This window comes from Mus caroli, chromosome 10 (assembly GCF_900094665.2).
Source record: "Mus caroli chromosome 10, CAROLI_EIJ_v1.1, whole genome shotgun sequence".
NCBI lineage: Eukaryota > Metazoa > Chordata > Mammalia > Rodentia > Muridae > Mus > Mus caroli.
Window position 1 is genome coordinate 4,405,785 of NC_034579.1, and position 18,363 is coordinate 4,424,147.

The window sequence follows — 18,363 nt, forward strand, 5'->3', positions numbered from 1 at the left end:
AAATTCAGGAAACAGAATTCTGAGTCTGCTCTCTGCACTTGCTCTATGTATAGCGGCTGAATGGTACATTGTGTAGGCCTGCGATCAGATGTGAGCTCCTCAGTTAGAGAAAGCTGTCACTCACTCCATGTGGGACGGCAGTAAAGAGAGCCGCTGAGTCCTTTTCCCACAGGGGGTCATTACTTCTTGAGACTCCTGGCTTTGTGGGTGACTGGCAGAATCCTCCCAGCCCAAGTACCATGAGCAACTTGAGGCGGTCTTTGCCCTTCCCGCTTCCCTTTGACAGTCTATGGTCTTCTTCAGCTGAGCATCGACTTCCTCTAGAGCATCTTCAAGCAGATGGGCTTCCCAGCCACCAGGAGTGGGAACTTAGCAGCTCTTCTCACCCTCCGATTCCATTCTCGGTGCTTTTGCCCTCTTGGACTCTTGGCTGTCCCGGGAGGAGGCGCGTTGGTTTTGCATGGTTGCTGTACTTTGCTTTGACTGGGGCGGAGGCGTGAACTTCCTACCTCTCACTGCCTTCTTCCTTTTCTCTTTAACACAAAGTGTAAGTACCTTTTGCTGCTGAACGTGCCTTGCGCAGGAAGTGGAGCGCAGGCTTGGATCGGCTTTGAGCAGGGGTGTGGCCTGGGCGCTCGGCCCTCCTCTGACTCCAGCAACTCCTGAGGGACTGAGCAGAGCACTCCCTAGCTGAAAAGAGAGGGTCACTGGGAAGGCTCAGGCAGCTGGGCCAAGTCTGCTGTGAGAGCCCGAGGGACACACCCTGCTGGTGAGTGCTTCTGCCCTGCTATCAGTTAACGTGGCAGGCACAGTACAGACTTCAGTCAAGGGCATGGGAGAAGGGCATGTTAGAGACAGGTGTGTGAGCCAGGACTGCCCTCAACACCCTGGCTTCTCACACCTGAGACGTTCTGTTAGGTGTTCAAATTATGGAAATACGGTAAGCATCATTAACTGCCTTTAGATGCAGTGTCTGCTCAGTTTTGTCAAGGATCATTCTGTGTGCCGGGGGAGGACCGGGGTTAATCCTGCCAATTGAAGTAAACCTCCTTCCACCTGCGGGCTCCGTAGCAACGCTGAATGCTGTGGAGCTCAGGAGTGGACATTGCTTTATTCTTCCCAGGCTCACTAAAGTGTCTACCAGTCTAGACAGTGGTTCGGCGGGGTCTAGTTTCCTGGCTGGAGAGAGATCAGGAGTTTCGGCAGCAGCATCAGGACCGATGAAGAGATTGATTGGTCTTAGCCTGATATGGCTAATTCTTTGCAGAACTAGAAACCCAAGCTTTGTCACCCAAGATTAGGGAATTTTCTCCCAGGCCTAATGATGCTAATATGGACCTGGCCCAAGGATAGGTCTATGGCCCATGGCTGTAAATGCTTCAAGCATACTTGTAAGTTACCTATAGCAGCAGAGAAGGATGGGGGTGGCGGGGAGTAAGTTTGAGGAGAAAACAAAAGTCCAGGCCAGAACATGCTCATAACAGTTTGAGTGACAGTAGCCAAGAGACAGAAGCAGCCAAAGTAGCCCCTGTGAGTGAACACACACACATATGGATTATGATTCATAATCCACATGGGTTGTGATTCTGCCTCAAACAGAAGGAAAATTCTGACAGAACATGGTAGGAGCTTGAGGTTGTTGAGCTAAGTAAAATGAATAGTGTCAGAGGATACATGCTGTGTGATTCCACTCCTGTGGGCCAGATTCCTGGACACAGCAGAAAGATGGCTACTAGCTAGGGCGGGACAGGGCTTGGGGGCTCAGGAGGATGGATTTCAAGGGATGGAGAGTTCTGGAGATGGGTGAGCAAAGTGGAGACTACTTACCCATACAGGTGAGCTTAAAGATGGTTAAAATGGGGCCTTATGCATGCCAGGCAAGCACCCTGCTACTAAGATACAGGCCTAGCCCTCTGCAATAAGTTTTTAAATTACAAATTCTCTTTTAAAAGGCAGAAGTGAGCAGGCTAAAAAAAAAAAAATCAGCCCTGTGGGATGAAATCTTAGAGTCTCTGTGACTTCCTCAAACTCTGACAAAACCAAACCAAACCAAATCTGACTGATAGCTAGCCCCACTTGGGACTGGAAGTCTGTGCTGAGCCACCAAACCTCGTGGCGTTGTTGAGAAGCTAAGACCTGGCTGAGTTTCTCCTCACTGTTGGGATTGACTTCAAGTGGCCTGTGGACCAGGACAGGGTGCCTAATGAGTAGTTTGGAGCTTAGTGCTGTGGCTTTGCACTACAGGTGGCCACTGGAGGGGGGCTCTCTGGTTTGGATGACAAATATCACTATCTAGTAGCACCCTGGCCAAGTCACCAAAGGCTCTTTCCCTCGGTTTCCTCACATAAACCTTGGCATGAGGAGCGGCCTCGCACTTTCCACTTCAAAAGGAGGTTAAGGTTTCCACAGTGTAGGAGGCAGCCCCTCATAACTAGGCAGTGCTGTGCACAGGGGGCTGCTGTTTCTCCATCTTTATCCTTCATTTTTTCTCCTGTTTCAGTCTCTCCTCAATTTCTTCAGAGGTTCTTCCAGGCAAAGAGTGCAGGCTTTCAGCTTGGGGAATCTTCAAACCTGGGTTTGCTGCTTTTAGAAGGGACACGGGACAGTTGTGTCTGCCATCAGTCCTAAAGAAGAGAGGGTTGGGATGCTGAGCCTTCTGAGGTCTCATGATGAAATCTGTAAGATTTCGTCACTGATCTTCTGGGCTATCTGGGACTTCCAGTCAAGACTGAGGAAGAAAACTCAGACGAAGCTGTTCAGACTCTAAGATTTGTAAAAATAACAAGGTCACACTTAAGCAGCTGAGAACTAACAGCTCAAAGACGAGCTCGTCAAAGTGAAGAGGCTTGAGAGCAGGCCCCTTACCTACTCCTGCTCCCTCCTTTATTTAGAAATCATGTGTCTTAAAAGGAACTAAAGTTACTGTTAGGGTCCCGAGGGAGAATTATTTTCTGAAGTAGGTGAATTCTCTGTTAGTTTTGTAACTAACAGCTGTCTAAAAACAGCTGTCTGGTGGCACACGTACCTTTTGAAAGTCTTCTCAGAAAAGGCTCTGTGGCAGATGACTGGCTGGCTCCATAGAAAGAAGCAGCCACAGGAAGAGCCATATGTCCACCTGCCTGCTCACCCCATCGGGCACAAGTCTCTTCATTTTAGATGTTCTTGCTCTTGTCCCACCCAGCAGTAGTTACAAAATAAACAGAGGGTGCCTCATGGAGATGCTCCTTTGAGGATGAAGGGAAGCCACTCAGCTGACAGTTTTAGTTTTCCACTTCTACAACGGTTAATGCACTACCTTTGTACTGAGCACAAGACTCAACATAACAAGTTATTTCTGGAACTTACCAGTGGCACTCTCTGCCATTTACTAGCTATGTGTCCTTAGCTTCCCCAGCCCTGAAAGGAGAATGTGTACATCTAGACTATTTTCCCAACAAGAGAAACCGGAAGTTTAAGTAAGAGTTCATAAAAATGATACAGAAAGCAAGAAAAGCCACAATGGGAATGTGTGCGTTTCTTTCTTTTTGCTTGTTTTAGATTTCCGAGACAGGGTTTCTCTGTGTAGCCCTGGCTGTCCTGATACTCACTCTGTAGGCCAGGCTGGCCTGGAGCTCATAGAGTGTTAGAATTAAAGGCATGAACCAGCACATCTGACTGGGAACATGAATGTTTCTATCTCTGCTGCTGCCTTTCTGTTCTTCCTTTATCTTGAAATAAGTGCAGGGGTGCAAAGCATGAGGGGTGGAGTGTTCGTGGAAGCTTCCAGAAAAGGTGACAGTAGGCTCAGCCTGTGAAGAGAGCAGATGTTCCAGGTAGGGGAGGAGCCCTGTGGACAGTGAGTGTCTGCCCACTTAAGTGTGAGATGAGGGTCCTTTTCCTATGTGAAGTTTGGTCTAAAATTGGACCCTAGTCCTAGGTCCCAAGAGAACTGCTCACTAGACATAGAGAGGCAAGGCTGGACTGGAGACACGCCGTTAAGGGAAGGGGAAGAGAGTAGGGCCGCCTGTGAGGCCCTGGTGCTCGTGTGGATGAGTTTTGGCCTTTCCTTTGTGCCCGATGGAGGACTGTGGAAGTTTGGAGAAATGAGTCTCTGAGTACTGGTTTGGCATTAGTGATGTCAGGTGGCGTAGGACAGACTTCATGTTGAGATCCTAATGTCCTCTCCAAAGGCCTCATGGTAGTCTTCTCTGCCCTTTCCTGACACTATTTTTACGTCTACTTATTGATTGTCTGTGGATAAGCTCCATACGTCGATTCTCTCAGGGGATCAAACTCAGCTCATCGGACTTGGTAGAGAGTGGTGCCTTCGTCTGATGAGCCTGGACTATCCCTCCCTACCCTGCAAAAGGAGACCAGTCATTCCTCATCTCTACCTTGAAAGCATATTTTTCATTTTCTTTCTATCATATATATATGTATATATATATATATGATTTATTTGTGTATGAGTATTTTGTCTGCATGTATATATGTGCACCGAGTATGTGCCTGGTGCCCTTAGAGGTCAGAAGAAAGCATCAGATTTCCTGGAACTGGAGTTAGAATGGTTGTGAACCACCATGTAACTGCTGGGAACAGAACTCAGAGCTCTTAAATGTTGAGGCATCTCTCTAGCTCCAGAGAGCACAGTTTTATAACCAATTGTTCTGTGCTAGTGAGGTGGCTCAGCAAGGAAGGGCACGTGCTGCTAAGCCCAACAACCTCGTTTTCATACCCAGGTCCCACACTGGCCAAACAAGAGAAGAGGGTCTTACAAGATGTCCCTCTGACTGCCACTGAGCACTCTAGCATACAGCACACAGCACACGCACACACACATACAGACACATAGACACACATAGACACATATACACATATATACCCAGAGAGAGACACACACAGACATATACACACATATGCACACACAGATACACACACATACACACATACATACCCCCCCAGACATACACACACACACATGGGCATACACATACAGACACACACAGAGACACACATAGACACAAATACACACACACACATAGACACAAATACAAACACACACACATACCCACAGACACGCAAATGTAAACAAACAAAAAGCCAAACCCAAAGCCATCAGTGGCACTTGCTTTGGGTTTGTGACTTACTGCTTTCTTTCCTTTTTTTTTTTTTTGGTCTGTTTTTCAGAGTAGATTAGGAGCAGGTTGAGATTAGAGCGTGTTTTGTTTTGTTTTGTTTCTGTGGAGCCAGTGTGAGTAGGTAATCAGTAAGTTTGCTCCATGGAGCAAGAGGATGGGACAGTGTCAGTGTGTGTGGAGGGCAGGGTGGGTACACAAAGTCTCCAGAAAACAGAGTTAATGACTCACTGGATGTGGAAGTCAGGCATCACAGGGGACACTAGAGTATCTCCTCTGGGGCCTCTAGAGGATGCTGTTCTGTGAGAGTTACAGCTCAAGGAAAAAATGTGTGGGAAGAGAGGAAGACCCCAGCTTAGACCATCAGAGGGAACCAGAAGATGGCCTAGTCAGCCATCAGTGGAAAGAGAGGCCCATTGGTCGTGCAAACTTTATATGCCCCAGTACAGGGGAATGACAGGGCCAAGAAGTGGGAGTGCATGGGGGAGCGTGTGGGGGACTTTTGGGATAGCATTGGAAATGTAAATGAAATAAATACCTAATTAAAAAAAAGAAATAAAAAAACAACAACAAAAACTAAAAACCAAAAACAAAAACAGAAAAAACTGATTGAACTAGCTATATCAGGTGCCACTAAGAGATGAGGCAGACGGGCCGGACCGATTGAGTCTCGTGAGAAGAATAACTAACAGTCTGCGTGAGGGGGTCACAAATGTCCTGTGCTGTGGTAGGTGGCATGGCTGAGCTCCTGTTAGGTCTGAAGAGTCCGAGAGGATGCCTCTGAGTGCTATGTGCCCCGAAATTTAAAGTGCAAACCAAAACAGAGAGAAGCACATCTTTTGGGAACATCCTGGAATATTTAGATATGAGGAAGAGGTTCACCCTCCTAAGCTAATGTGTGTGTGTGTGTGTGTGTGTGTGTGTATGTGCCTTGTCTCTTCTTGTAGAGCATCTGTTTAGGGTGAAAGTATGACCTGATTTGAAAGGTCTTTTTCTCCAAATACTGTGACACCCGGAGGTATTGGAGCTAACCACTTCAGTACAGAAATCTGGGTGGATGGCATCTTGCTCCTAACAGAGTCTCTAAAAAGGCTTGTCTGGTTTGGTGCCCTACTCGGCTCTTGCCGCCCTGGGCCCTGGTTAACTTTCCCTGCACAGGCACACAGGAACAAAGGCATCAGAGATTGCACTAAAAGTAAAAGAGGCATAATTGCATCGGTGGCTTGCCAGCCACACCAAGCAAATGAAAATCCCCAAGGGGACCTGGAGCCACATGATTTCCTGATAGATAATGCCACGAGGGAGGAACACACGCAGCGTGCCCTTCTCACCCGGTAGCCTGCCTGCCAGGCTGCTCGGCAAACACCTGACGACTGTTTTTTTCTTTTTAGCTCATGCCTGTGCTGTTCTGCCAGGAGGAAGCTTGGGGCAGGAGCCGGGCCAAGCAACAGCTGGCACAATATGGAGCATCGGAGCAAGATGGAATTTTTCCAGAAACTGGGCTACAGCCAGGAGGACGTGCTCAGGGTGCTGGGCAAACTGGGTGACAGTGCCTTGGTCAATGATGTGCTTCAAGAGTTGATCCAGACCGGCAGTCGCCCAAGGGCCCAGGAGGATCCAGCCAGTGGCACCGGGGTAGTGCTGATTCCCCGGGGATGCTGCGGGGTCCAAGACTCTGCCCAGCAGGGCCAGGGACCAGGCCTAGAAGAGGCTGGTGGAGATCCAGCCCGCTTCCTGCGGCCCATAGTGATCGATGGCAGCAATGTGGCTATGAGGTAGCATCTTTGGTTTCCTTCATCTTATTACTGAGCACTGGGGCCAGAGACCTTGTTATCTGGAGTCCTGGGAAACATTTCCTCTCTGTGCTTTGGTTCAAAGAGTTTTAGGACTGATGGATGAATTTTTAAAAACTAGTCTACAAATCAATAGGTTTCCTAATGACATAGCCATACATGTATGTCACATGCTTGGCCCACACTTTCTACTACCCCTCTTGTCTCTTCTCCTTTCTTTCCACTGGTCCCCTCCCTCCTCAACAAATAGTCCCCTTATCCTTCCCTGCCATATATATATAAAGTGAGATTCCATATATGCCATCTCTGACTTTCTGAGTCTGGCTTCTATTGATTAAGATGAATCTTAAGTTTTATTATTTTCCCACAAACGACATCATCATCATTTTTTAAAATGTATATGCCATTGTGTATACACATTACATTTCTTTTTAGTCTCCAGACTAAAAAGACCCTTTAATTATTTATTAAAATCCATACATCTCTGCAGAGAAGCAATAGTAATTGTGCACAAATATGCCATAATACATATCATTGCAAGCCATTCGTGGCTCTGAAAGTAGATGGGCCCCAGATCCAGGCCTGCAGGAAACACTAAAAGGTAGATTCCCCATCCGTTCTGTAGATACCAGAAACAAAAGTACATGAAGGCGTGGTGTTGTGAGCCATCAAATGACAGCAGGTGTTAGCCTGCAGGGACCGTCTGGAAGGTAACTTTCCAGTAGTTGCAGGGAGGAGGGGGTCGTAGTGAGGAATCAAGCTACCCAAAGTCAGGCTGCTGTTCTCTATGAGCAAAGGCGTGGGTACCTGGACTGACTCTATAACCCACATACTGTGGGGAGGGCTTCGGCAAAGATGGGTGTGAAAGCTGATCTGTGCTTGGTTTAGGTTCTTCGGGGTATACCCAGAGGTGGTACAGCTAGAGCAAATGCTAGCTCTCATTTTACTTAATAGGGTTCCTTTTCTCCTCTCTCTCTCTCTCTCTCTCTCTCTCTCTCTCTCTCTCTCTCTCTCTTCTTTCTCCTGGATCAGCCTTTCAAACCCTGTTCTGTATCTTGGTAGCTGTGTGAACCAGGCAAATTGCTCTCTGGTTCTGTGATGTGGAATCAACCCTTCCTAGAGGGGAGCTAGGAAAAGTGCCTGTTGTAGCCTGCTCAGCAAGTTGATGCTAACCATGCTCACAGGAGGAGCAGCTTTCTTCCGAAGGAAAGAAGCAAGTGACAGACAGGAGCCCAGGGTTAGGTGTTGGCAGATAGGGCTCCTTCTATGGAGTCTGTCCCCAGCCAGCTGTGTTATTCTGGAAAGGCGAGAGTACTCGGTTCCTCTCTCTGTGGAGAGCAGGCCGGTAGATCTCCACTGTCTCCTTTAGGGCCTGAGAACCAGAAGTGCTTAGGTTGTGCTCAAAGCCCTCTGCTTGGGGCCGGTGGTGAGGCAAGGCTGCAGTTCTTGTGTGTCTGCTCCCACCTTGAGCTGCAGATAGGGCCAGGTCAGTCTTTGTAACTTGGCTTCTTCCTTATGTGCAGGGATTCCAGCTTGATGGTGCGTGTGGCTATTGTGCCTGATCTGGCAAAGCTCCGCTGTGGCCCAATCTCCCAAGATTCCACCCTCAGTGCTGGGTGAGGAGGGCATTGCGCAAACTTGGCTGAGTTACAGGCGGGCAGAGGGCAGAGTCATAGGAAATAGCTCACTCACAGCTATAAATACTCGCACTTCCCCTTTTAAAAGCTGAGTAGGAATTCCGAAAAGCAGTTATCAGCGGCTCCAAACGTGTCAACAAACATCTGAAGCTCCCCCCAGGGATTTGAGCTCACTTTGAATTTGGCACTGTAGGACAGAAGTTTGGAATGGTTCAGCCCTGTGGGTGTCCCCACGCGCCCAGCATGGTGTGCCTTAAGAGAATATGCCCCCCCCCTTTTTTTTTTATCTGCTAGGTTTGCCCACGGGGATAGTATCAAGTGGTGATGGAGCCCCTGGCTCCTACCAGAGACTGTGCATTCGCGCTTTCGCTGTCTCTCCTACGCCCCCTTTCGGCAGCAGATGGGAAACCTACGACATCTTGGTCTGTGAGGTGTTAAAGAGACAATGTTAGGGCGTTTCTATTGCTGTGATGAGACACCATGGCCAAAAATAATTCGGGGAGGAAAGGTTTAATTGGCTTTCAGGTTACAGTTCATCTCAGGAGAAGCCAAAGTGGAAACTCAGGGCAGAAACTCAGAGACAGGAACTGAAGCAGAGGTCAATGAGGAATTCTACTTACTGGTCTGTTCTTCACAGCCTCCTCAGCTTGCTTTTAAAAAAATACACACCAGGACCACTTGCCCAGGATGTCAATACCCACAATGGTCTAGACCCTTCACATTAACCTCTGTTTAAGAAAATTCCCCATTAATTTGTGTATAAATCTGTCTGACAGAGGCATCTTCTCAACTGTGGTTCCCTTCTGTCCCTAACTTGTCAAGTTGAAAATAAACTAGCCAGGACAGGGGCTTGAGAGACTCCAGTGGCCAGTGAGGTTGCTCAGCTGATAAAGACACCTGTTGCCAAATCTGATGACCTGAGTTTTCTCCCTGAGACCCACATGGTAGAAAGAGAAACGGGAAGTCATGCTAGCTGTCCTCTGACCTTCCCACATATGACTGTACCAATCAATAAGTGTTAATAAAAAAAAAAGTTCAATTTGTTCTAGCAGCCTTAGAAAGTGCAGGGGAAGAGGTGCCTGACTTCTGCGTGATCTGGACAAAGCTTACTAGGCAGAAATTGAAAAAGGGTCTGAATGTAGGCGTCACTACACAAATCAAAGCCCATGTCAGCCCCAAGATGGAACAAGTTCTCCAAATTTGAGGGAAAATACTGGAATGGCCATATCGCAAACAGCCTACCTCAGGAAGAAGTATTCTCCTTGGGAATCAGAGAACACTGTTAAAAATGAGACTAGAGAGCTCATGGCAGAGGGGTTTTTTGGGGGGCTGGGAGGATGGAACTCTGCTGCAGTCTGGAATTCAAACTGAAACTACATCTATCTCTACATGACAACATGACTATGAAGTAAGCGTCTTAGGTCAATCTATTCAGTACCACCACTGCCACTGCCACCCCATCCTCCCACTGTAGTCAGTTTTGTCTTCCCACGCTTAATCTGTGTGGGTTGTAAATGGAAACCGTCACACAGACTCACTGCAAAAAACATGTCAACGTCTAAGTGTTTTCCTATACTTTCTGTCTACCAAATACTTCAGTGTTTTGTGTGTGTGTGTGTGTGGGGGGGTGAGAATGCTCATGCGCGCACATGCACACACACACACACACACACACACACACACACACACACACACACACACCTCTTTGCTCCTTGGATCCTAGGAAGAAGCACAAATAATGTAACAACCCCTTGACTATGGACTGTAATTAATTTCCCTTAAAGGCCAAGTTCTAAGAGCACAGAGGAGGTCTGTGTAGATTCTCTGCCCCTCTACTGTGCCTTCCAGGGGGCGGTTTGTTCCCAGGGCCAACCAGATCCTCAGCCATGAAAAAGATGACCACAGAGAGCGCCCCCCCCCCCCCTTATAGAGAATGCAGGATGGAAACTCAAACTGGTGTCTCATTTGCTACAGAGAACAGATTTTTTAAAAAGATTATTTTATGTACGTTGGTGTTTTGACTGCATGTATATCTGTGTGAGAATGTCAGATTCCCTGGAATGGGAGCTACAGGCCATTGTGAACTGCCATTCTGTTGCTGGGAATTGAACCTGGGTTCTCTGGAAGAGCAGTCAGTGCTCTTAAATGCTGAGCCATCCCTCCAGCTCCTGAACACAAAATTTTATTAACCCCAGAAAGATGCTCTTAGGAGGTCCTCCTCCTTTGATTTATAGGATCCCAGACACTGCTACCCTCTGCTTTGAGAGGTGAGGCTGCTGTCTCTGCCCCTGGGGGAACAGAGTAGAGCTTGAAGCCTTGGTGGGACATGTGTCTTTTTATCCCTAACCTATAAGCAGCATGGCTACTGTTGGCAGGGACAACTTCCACAGCTGGCTGTCCTTCCATCCCCTGGAGCTGGTGGTGGCCCATGCCATTGCTTAGAGAAAACAGTAGCCTCACTTTTGGTAGCAAGGCTGGCTCCTCCCTCAGCCCCCCAACTGTTGGGAAGTTTCCTGCAGGCTAACACCTGCTGTCATTTGATAGCTCACAACACCACCACGCCTTCATGTGCTTTTGTTTCTGGAGCACAGAAGTTTGAGAGGAGTTTTGGGGTTAAAATCCCGGTGTCTGCAGAACTGATGGGGAATCTACTTTTTAGTGTTTCCTGCAGGCCTGGATCTGGGGCCCATCTACTTTCAGAGCTATGAGTGGCTTGCAATGATATGTATTCTGCCATATTTGTGCACATCCTATCACTTCTCTGCAGAGATGTATAGATTTTAATAAATAATGAAAGGGTCTGTGATCCCCAAAGCATTAGGGACCACTGGCATACAATGAGAAGTTAGAGATAATGCACCAAGCCACATGCCCTGTGCCAATATAGAATGTTCACGTGGAGCCATCTGTCCTTCTATCTGAACCCCCAGCTGCTGGGGAAGGGACTTGATGGGTTTTGAGAAAGTTAGCCCTTGACTCAGGTTAGACCCGGCTTCCAGTGGTGCCTCCCCAGCTGTACTTCAGGTTGTTTAGACCGAAACTGTGGATGATGCCTGAGTCCAGATGAATTGGTCTGGGCCCTGGATTTTAGGCTTTTATGAGCAAAGGGGGATGTATTTGTTCAGGACACATTGGATTTCTGAAACACTGTCTGATCATGACTCATCTACACAGGAGGGAGCTGAGTGTGTGGGGCTACTCCATAAGAAGCTTTAAAAGCCTCTGTTTCCTCAGTTTAGCAACACAAGGAGTCCTTTGGGTTCCTCTACATGATAGCTTACTTTGTTATTGTGTAAGGAACAAGCCCAGTTAAGAAAAACCAAAAATAAATAAATAAATAAATAAAATAAAGATAACCCTGAGTTGTAATGTGGTACGATGCTCATTGGACCAGGCCCTGGGGAGCCAGGCCTCAGATGTTTCCACAGTCCCCTTGCATTTCTCATGTCCAAGTTCTGAGTACTTGTCCCAAGGCTGTCTGTAGTAACTGTGAGGGTGGAAGCTTCTGGAGTTGCATTACTGCTATGGAAGTCATTTGCTCCACGTGGCTATGGAAACCTTGGAGTATAGCCAGTACCACAGAGGACCTGAGTGTTCAAAGTGATTTCCTTTTATTTCATTGGAATTAATTAATTAATTAATGGCTAAACAAGTTGACTAAGTATGTGTCCAGCTTTTCAAATGAGGAGTCTATATGAGTTCCAGACCTTGTTCTTTTTTAGAGACCTATGTACACAATTGAGCTGGACTAAGTAACTGCAGAAGGCCTTTTTGATGGGGGACAGGCTTGAGACAGGGTTTCTCTGTATAGCCCTCCCTGATCTGGAACTTGTTCTGTAGACCAGGCTGGTCTTGAGCTCACAGAAATCTGCTTGCCTCTGCCTCCACCTCCACCTCCACCTCCTGAGTGCTGGGATTAAAGGCGTGCACCACTGATACCAGGCCAGAAGACTTAAAAAACATTCTGACGTGCTAAGATCCACAGAACTTATTTTACATGTTCTAGAAAGAGATGAACTCAATCTTCTCATAAAGAAAGGGACTTCTCTTCTGTGGATTCTCAGACACACAATGGTTCCCCTAAGGTCACAGATCAAGAAAACACCAGCTCTGGGCTTTATACTTTTTACAAAGCTGCCCATCACCACTTTCCTGTCAGTTCTCCATCACCTTTATCCATTCCCATCCCTGAAGCTCTCACCTCTCCCTACATTTGGCCTGGGAAAGAACCACAGACTGGAGAACCACATCCCCATAGGCCTTTGTCCTGTCATCAGCGGTCTCCTGGGTAGAGTGCCAGCTATGGACAGGATGTGCCAGGCCCCTATTTCCTTCCCCAGAGATTTGCAGGGCCAGTACCAAGACACTTTGTGTTACAGCCAGTGCTGGGGTTCCCCACGAATCATGTGTGTATTGGGTGGTGGCTCTGATAGACTCACGACCCAGAATCCATTAGAGTCCTTTTGACAGGTGTGTGTGTGCGCATATGTTCATATGAAGGAAAGGAGGAGAGAGAACACAATGTAAGCTGTATAACTGTCCTCTAGACACCTGGCCTCGTGACAAATGTCTAGCAATGAATGTATTTTCTTTATAGAGACATAGCTTCATGTAGCCAAGACTGACTTTGACCATTGTATGTAGCAGATTACCCTGAACTTCTGGTTCCCATGCCTCCACTGCTGGAGTGCTGACAGACAGCTACCACGGTGCTTGGTTTTATGAAGCACTGGGGATGAAACCAGGGCTTTGTGCAGACTACGCATGCATTCTACTAATGAACTCTATCCCCAGCCTACCCTTTATCCTCCCCATCTCTTCCCGAAGCAACCACCACACCAGGCTGGTTTGTTTTAAAACAAAGTCTTGGTATATGGGCTGAACTATCCCTAAACTTCATACTTCTGCCTTGGCCTCCTGAGTACTGGGCTTACAGATGTTAGTCACTATGCATGACATCTGGTGAGGGTTTGCTTCTGGGCTAGGGTCTTCTGTTCCAACTCAAATCCACACCCATTTCTGCCTCACCAAGAAGAGGGCAGCCAGGACAACTCCTGTAATCCCCCTTCCTTCCATTGACCCAAACCGGGTTAGACCTTCCACTGGGCAGATTCAGAGCGCTACTGGTTTGGGCCTCCAATAAGAAATGGGGTGGAAATAGCCTCTCCATCTCAGAGGCCTGACACACCTCTGTTCATCCCACCCCATGATCATGACCTTGTACACCATGGGCTGTTTTGTCAGCCCCTGACTTCTGCAGGGGATTCTTGAACACTAGTCAGTACTGTCTGGTGTGTAATCATATCATCTAGTTTGAGCAAATGACAGTCCTCTAACTGGCTGCTGCAGGCACAGTTGCCATATAGGCAGAATTTGTTTTGGACACCAACCACTTCCCTTTTCTACCCTCCCAATATTCAAAACCTCTAGGCCCCCATTTCCTTTCCCATGGCCTCATGGCAACCCTGTTTCCAGTATCTGTTAATCTCTCCATGGAAGCTCCTCCAAGTGGGAGGATTCTCAGTGTCCAAGACTTTACTGTCTTGGCCCCAAAGATTTTGGGGAAAGGAAGACTTTGTAGTGACAGACATAGAGCGATCACCGGGTCAGAGAGCTGGGCGGTGTTTTTTGCTTTAGTTTCCATAAGGGTAAAATGGGGTGAAAGTCATTTCCTCAAGGGAGTCATGTAATGACAAAGTGAGTCTCGTGATGGGTAAATAGAGCTCTCTACAGTTATTTAAATGAGGGTTATGCCTCCCTACTGGTCCCTATACCCCTAAAAAGACCCTAAAGCCACAGGTGTCCCTTTTCTCTTTTCTTCTTATTCTTTTTTCTGCTTTTCTTTTTTGTTGTTGTTTTAAGACAGGGTCTTATGTAGATCAGGTTGGCCCCAAACTTCCGGTGTTACCGAAGCTGATGATTGCCTCCAGATTTTCCTGCCTCTGCTTCCTGAGTGCTGGGATTACACACATGCATCACCATGGTTGACTTATTTGATGCCAGGAACAAACATAGAGCCTTGAACATGCCAGACAAGCACAGTGTCAGCTGAGCTATGTCCTGAGGCTCTGTGCTTGAAATCTTTAGAGAAAAGATCTTTCTCTATAGTCTAGGCTAGTCTGAAACTCAACGTTAGACAAGGCTAGCCCAAAGCTTACCATTCTGTTTTGTAACCTCCTAGGATTCCAGGGGCACCCCCGGCAGGTGGTTTAGCTCCAGCACTGTCTTGTAATAGGAGTTTGTAAGTTGGTGCAAAGACAGGGACAAACACCCAGGTGGGCACATTCCTCCCGGAAAGGACCAGGGTTGACTGTCATCTCTTGACTGGAACACTACGGGGACTCAGTTTCCCTCCTTTTCTCTTTGCCCAAATATACCCATCAAAAGATCAGAGAAGGGAGGCTGGCTGATTTGTGTTTGTCAGTTGTTTTGGAGCCAATTATATTTTTACCGCTGTCAACATTTCGAGCCGTCTCACCTATCATACTCCTTCTACATGTGTCAGAACTCATTGACTAGTGCGTTCTAGGTTGCAAAGAGGTGTCCGGATGGGGTGGATGTTCTGCCACAGGGTGTACTGGTGAACTGGAATCATAACAAGAATGCTAGGTCAAACCTGGGGCTTTGGTACCTGTTGCAATGTGCTAATTAAAGAAACAAGGAATTGGAGAAAACAGCAAACAGTCTTAATTAGTGTGCATTGCAAGAGGAACAGATAAAGGGACCCAGAGACTCTAGATTCAGAGTATTGATGTGAGCTTCAGGTTTAAGTAAAGGGAGAATTGGAGCGAGGCAGGAGAGGTATGTGTAATCACACAGTCCTGGTCAAAATATGGTCCCCCACTTCAGCTCCAGACGGCTACAGGTTTTATCCCAAGAGGTTGTTACATCTTTTGATCACCATCATCATCAAAGAAGTCTATCTGGTGTTTGCTAGACAACTTTCCCCAGGGCAGAGCCTCCAATTCTGGACATGGCCTGTGCTGCCCTGGCCACCTTACTGATCATTGTGGGACTGAGTGAAGGGCAGTGCTTTTTAGAAAAAGAGTTTCTAAGGCTTCTTATAGGAATGTCTTTTGGCTTAAACTATTCTCCTCCAGCAGGGACCTGTTGTTCCATGCCCAGCTCTCTCAGAACCTCCAGGCCTAGGGCCTGTAAGAGGCCTGGGAGTTGTTTCCAGCCCCACTATGGGCCACTTTTAAATCAAGTGGCCCAGTTTGGGGAGAGTTTGGATGTGCCTCTCCTGGGACTTATCAGAAGGAGGAGGGGTCAGGAGGAACATGGGGAATGACCTCCTCAACTCTGTCCTTTCTTCTTCCAGCCAGTCAGTGTGGGTGGGTGGAAGGGACTAACATTTCACTTCCTCCTCATTTCCCAGGGCATCCGGCTGGTATCTCCTCCTTACTGTTTTGTTTGCACAAGCCTCCTAGCACAGCCTCTGTGGCCGAGGAGAGAAACGTCAACCTGGGAGGTCAAGTCAGGATCCTATGGCTACTGAAGCTGAAGAATTTCCCAGAGATAGCTTATATCTGCTGGGGGACTGGCTTGCGGCTCTACAGATTGGCTGCCTTCCTAGACTTCCCTTCTTACTCTGTAAACCTGTGTCTGTCCCACCCTCCCAGGAGACAAGGGACAGTCACACAATAGAGTGCAGTTAGGGAAACTCAGTGTGGTCTTCAACTGGATGTGAGCTGACTGCTTCTAGAAAACCTTCTAAGAACTGTCTCAGGCTGGAGAGGTGGCTCAGCAGTTCAGAGTACTTGCCAGTCTTCTAGAAGACCCCAGTTCAGTTCCCACACCAGGAAGCTCACAGCCACCTGTTACCTCCAGCTCTAGGTGGGTCCAATGCCTCTGGCCTCTTCCTGTTCTGGTCTCTATGTCCCTTGTGCTTCCTCTGTGACTTGTGGGCTATGTTTTGGGTCCCCAGAATAGGGCTATATCAGGGTCTTTCCAGGCAATCCTCCCTTTTGCCTATGATGTCCCTCTTTCTGCTGGTTATAAGGTGGGTATCTTCTCCATCATGAATCTACACAGCAGGTTTTTAGTAAGCCTTCACCAATATTCAGGGACCAAGCTAGTCAGGCCCTGGACCTTAGTCCTGTAGAGCCCCCTCCCTGGGAACAGCTGTGTGTGTGTGTGTTGTTGTTGTTTGTTTGTTTGTTTTGCTTTCTATTTTGACAAGCTTTTGCTATATAAGTAGTCAGTCTGGCCTGCAACTCCAGGCAATGATTTCGCCCCAGCCTCCTGGGTGCAGAGATTACGAGTGAGATTGCGCTGTGTCTGGATGGGGTGGATGTTCTTCAATTCTAGAGCGAGTCTGTGATACAGACTCTAAGAAGTCAGGGGACGCTTTCCCGAGGAAGCAAGACTTCAGCAGAGAAGCAGGGAAGTAGGAAGAGGAGTGAATTCAGAGAGAGGTCAGGGGTCACTGCTGCAAAGACCCAGTGACAGCATCTGGGGAGGTGCACGGCTGAGTGAATAGCTGGAGGGAAAACAGAGAAGTGGGGAAAATGGTCTGATCCAGAGAGAAGCCAGACACTGCCATACTCATGGCTCAGCCTGTCGATTTCCCCCCACACTGTCCCAGAGCCAGCCACTTGTCTCTGTCTCCAGCAAAACACCAAGGACCTGAATTGACCAACTCCAATGGAAGCCTTTAGGTTTCGCCATTCCCCAGAGGGCACTTGACTGCCTCTTTCCTGGGTTTCTAGACAACAGCACACCTGTGACTTAAGCCATGGAGGAAGGGTTATGGCAAGCAAGAGAATTTTCTGGATGTGGCCCACTGTTTTGCATGGCCGTGGTGGGTGGGCTCTTGAGGAGCATGGACCCCAGAAGGTTTGTGTCAGGATTGCTTCTCACTGCTAATATTCCTTTTCTTCTGCTATTACATAACCTAATGATTCCTGTGCATCAGCCCAATCTATTGGCAAATGTTCTGCAGATCAATATGAAGATGTACTTTCATATAATAATGCTGTTTAGAAGAATTAACAACTTTATAGAATTCCTGATTTTATTCAAATAATTTTAGGAAGAAAGTTTAAGGAGACGGTTTTAGTTATTTTGCCAGAAAGATGTAATACAGTTAGAATCAAGAATAGAATGTAACCTCTCCTTGTAGAATAGTAAGTAAAGGCTGCAAAATAAGGAAAACAATGAGCTTTCACAAATTGCACTAAGAAGAGAAATGGGCTTGGGACAGATGTGTGATCAAGGGAAAACATTCATGCTAGATCAGGTCCAAGGATGAGAGGCCATAAGGTGTGCACTGTGATAAAGCAAGGCCATGTGAAAATGTTGCTTTGAGTTTATAATGAGCTTATAGAATGAAAAGCAGCTTTGAATTTAATATCAACATCCTTCTGTAACTCCCTTTTGTGTAACATTTTACCTATGAGGTAATTTCATGAAGAAGTCTAAGGAGCTATATAAAGGCTGAGAGAAAAAAGTAAACTGTTGGGGCTCTGCTCCATCCACCAAATGTGTGTTTATATATACATATATATGCATCAACCTCAGTACCTCAATGTCGGCTGGGACCCCGGTACACCTGCTTGTTTTTCTTCTTGTCTTTTGGAGCGATTCTTTATGTCCATGCTGTACGTTCGACTCTTGCTTAAACAAGGGTGATCTTCAACCTTTACCACTCATATCTCTCCTTTGACCTCTTGGTGTTTACCTACTATGTTTACTTAGTGATCTAAGTCACTCTCTGTCCAAAGACAAACTTATGAATGGTCCTTCTCCCAACCACAGCCCTTCTCAGAATTCCCCTGTCAGCTCAAGGTCCATTGCACATTTATATGAGGAACCTGA

At 47.3% G+C, this 18,363-nt stretch overlaps 1 protein-coding gene across 1 annotated transcript in view; it reads left to right on the plus strand.

Moving 5' to 3' along the window:
- Positions 1 to 534: 534 nt before the first annotated feature.
- The window catches only part of Zc3h12d (zinc finger CCCH-type containing 12D), a 30,198-nt gene continuing 12,369 nt past the window's right edge, over positions 535 to 18,363 (plus strand). The window contains exons 1-2 of the mRNA XM_021175101.2: positions 535 to 769; positions 6,506 to 6,889. Coding sequence (XP_021030760.1) covers positions 6,576 to 6,889 — 314 coding nt within the window. The 5' untranslated portion in view covers positions 535 to 769; positions 6,506 to 6,575. The remainder of the gene's footprint in view (positions 770 to 6,505; positions 6,890 to 18,363) is intronic.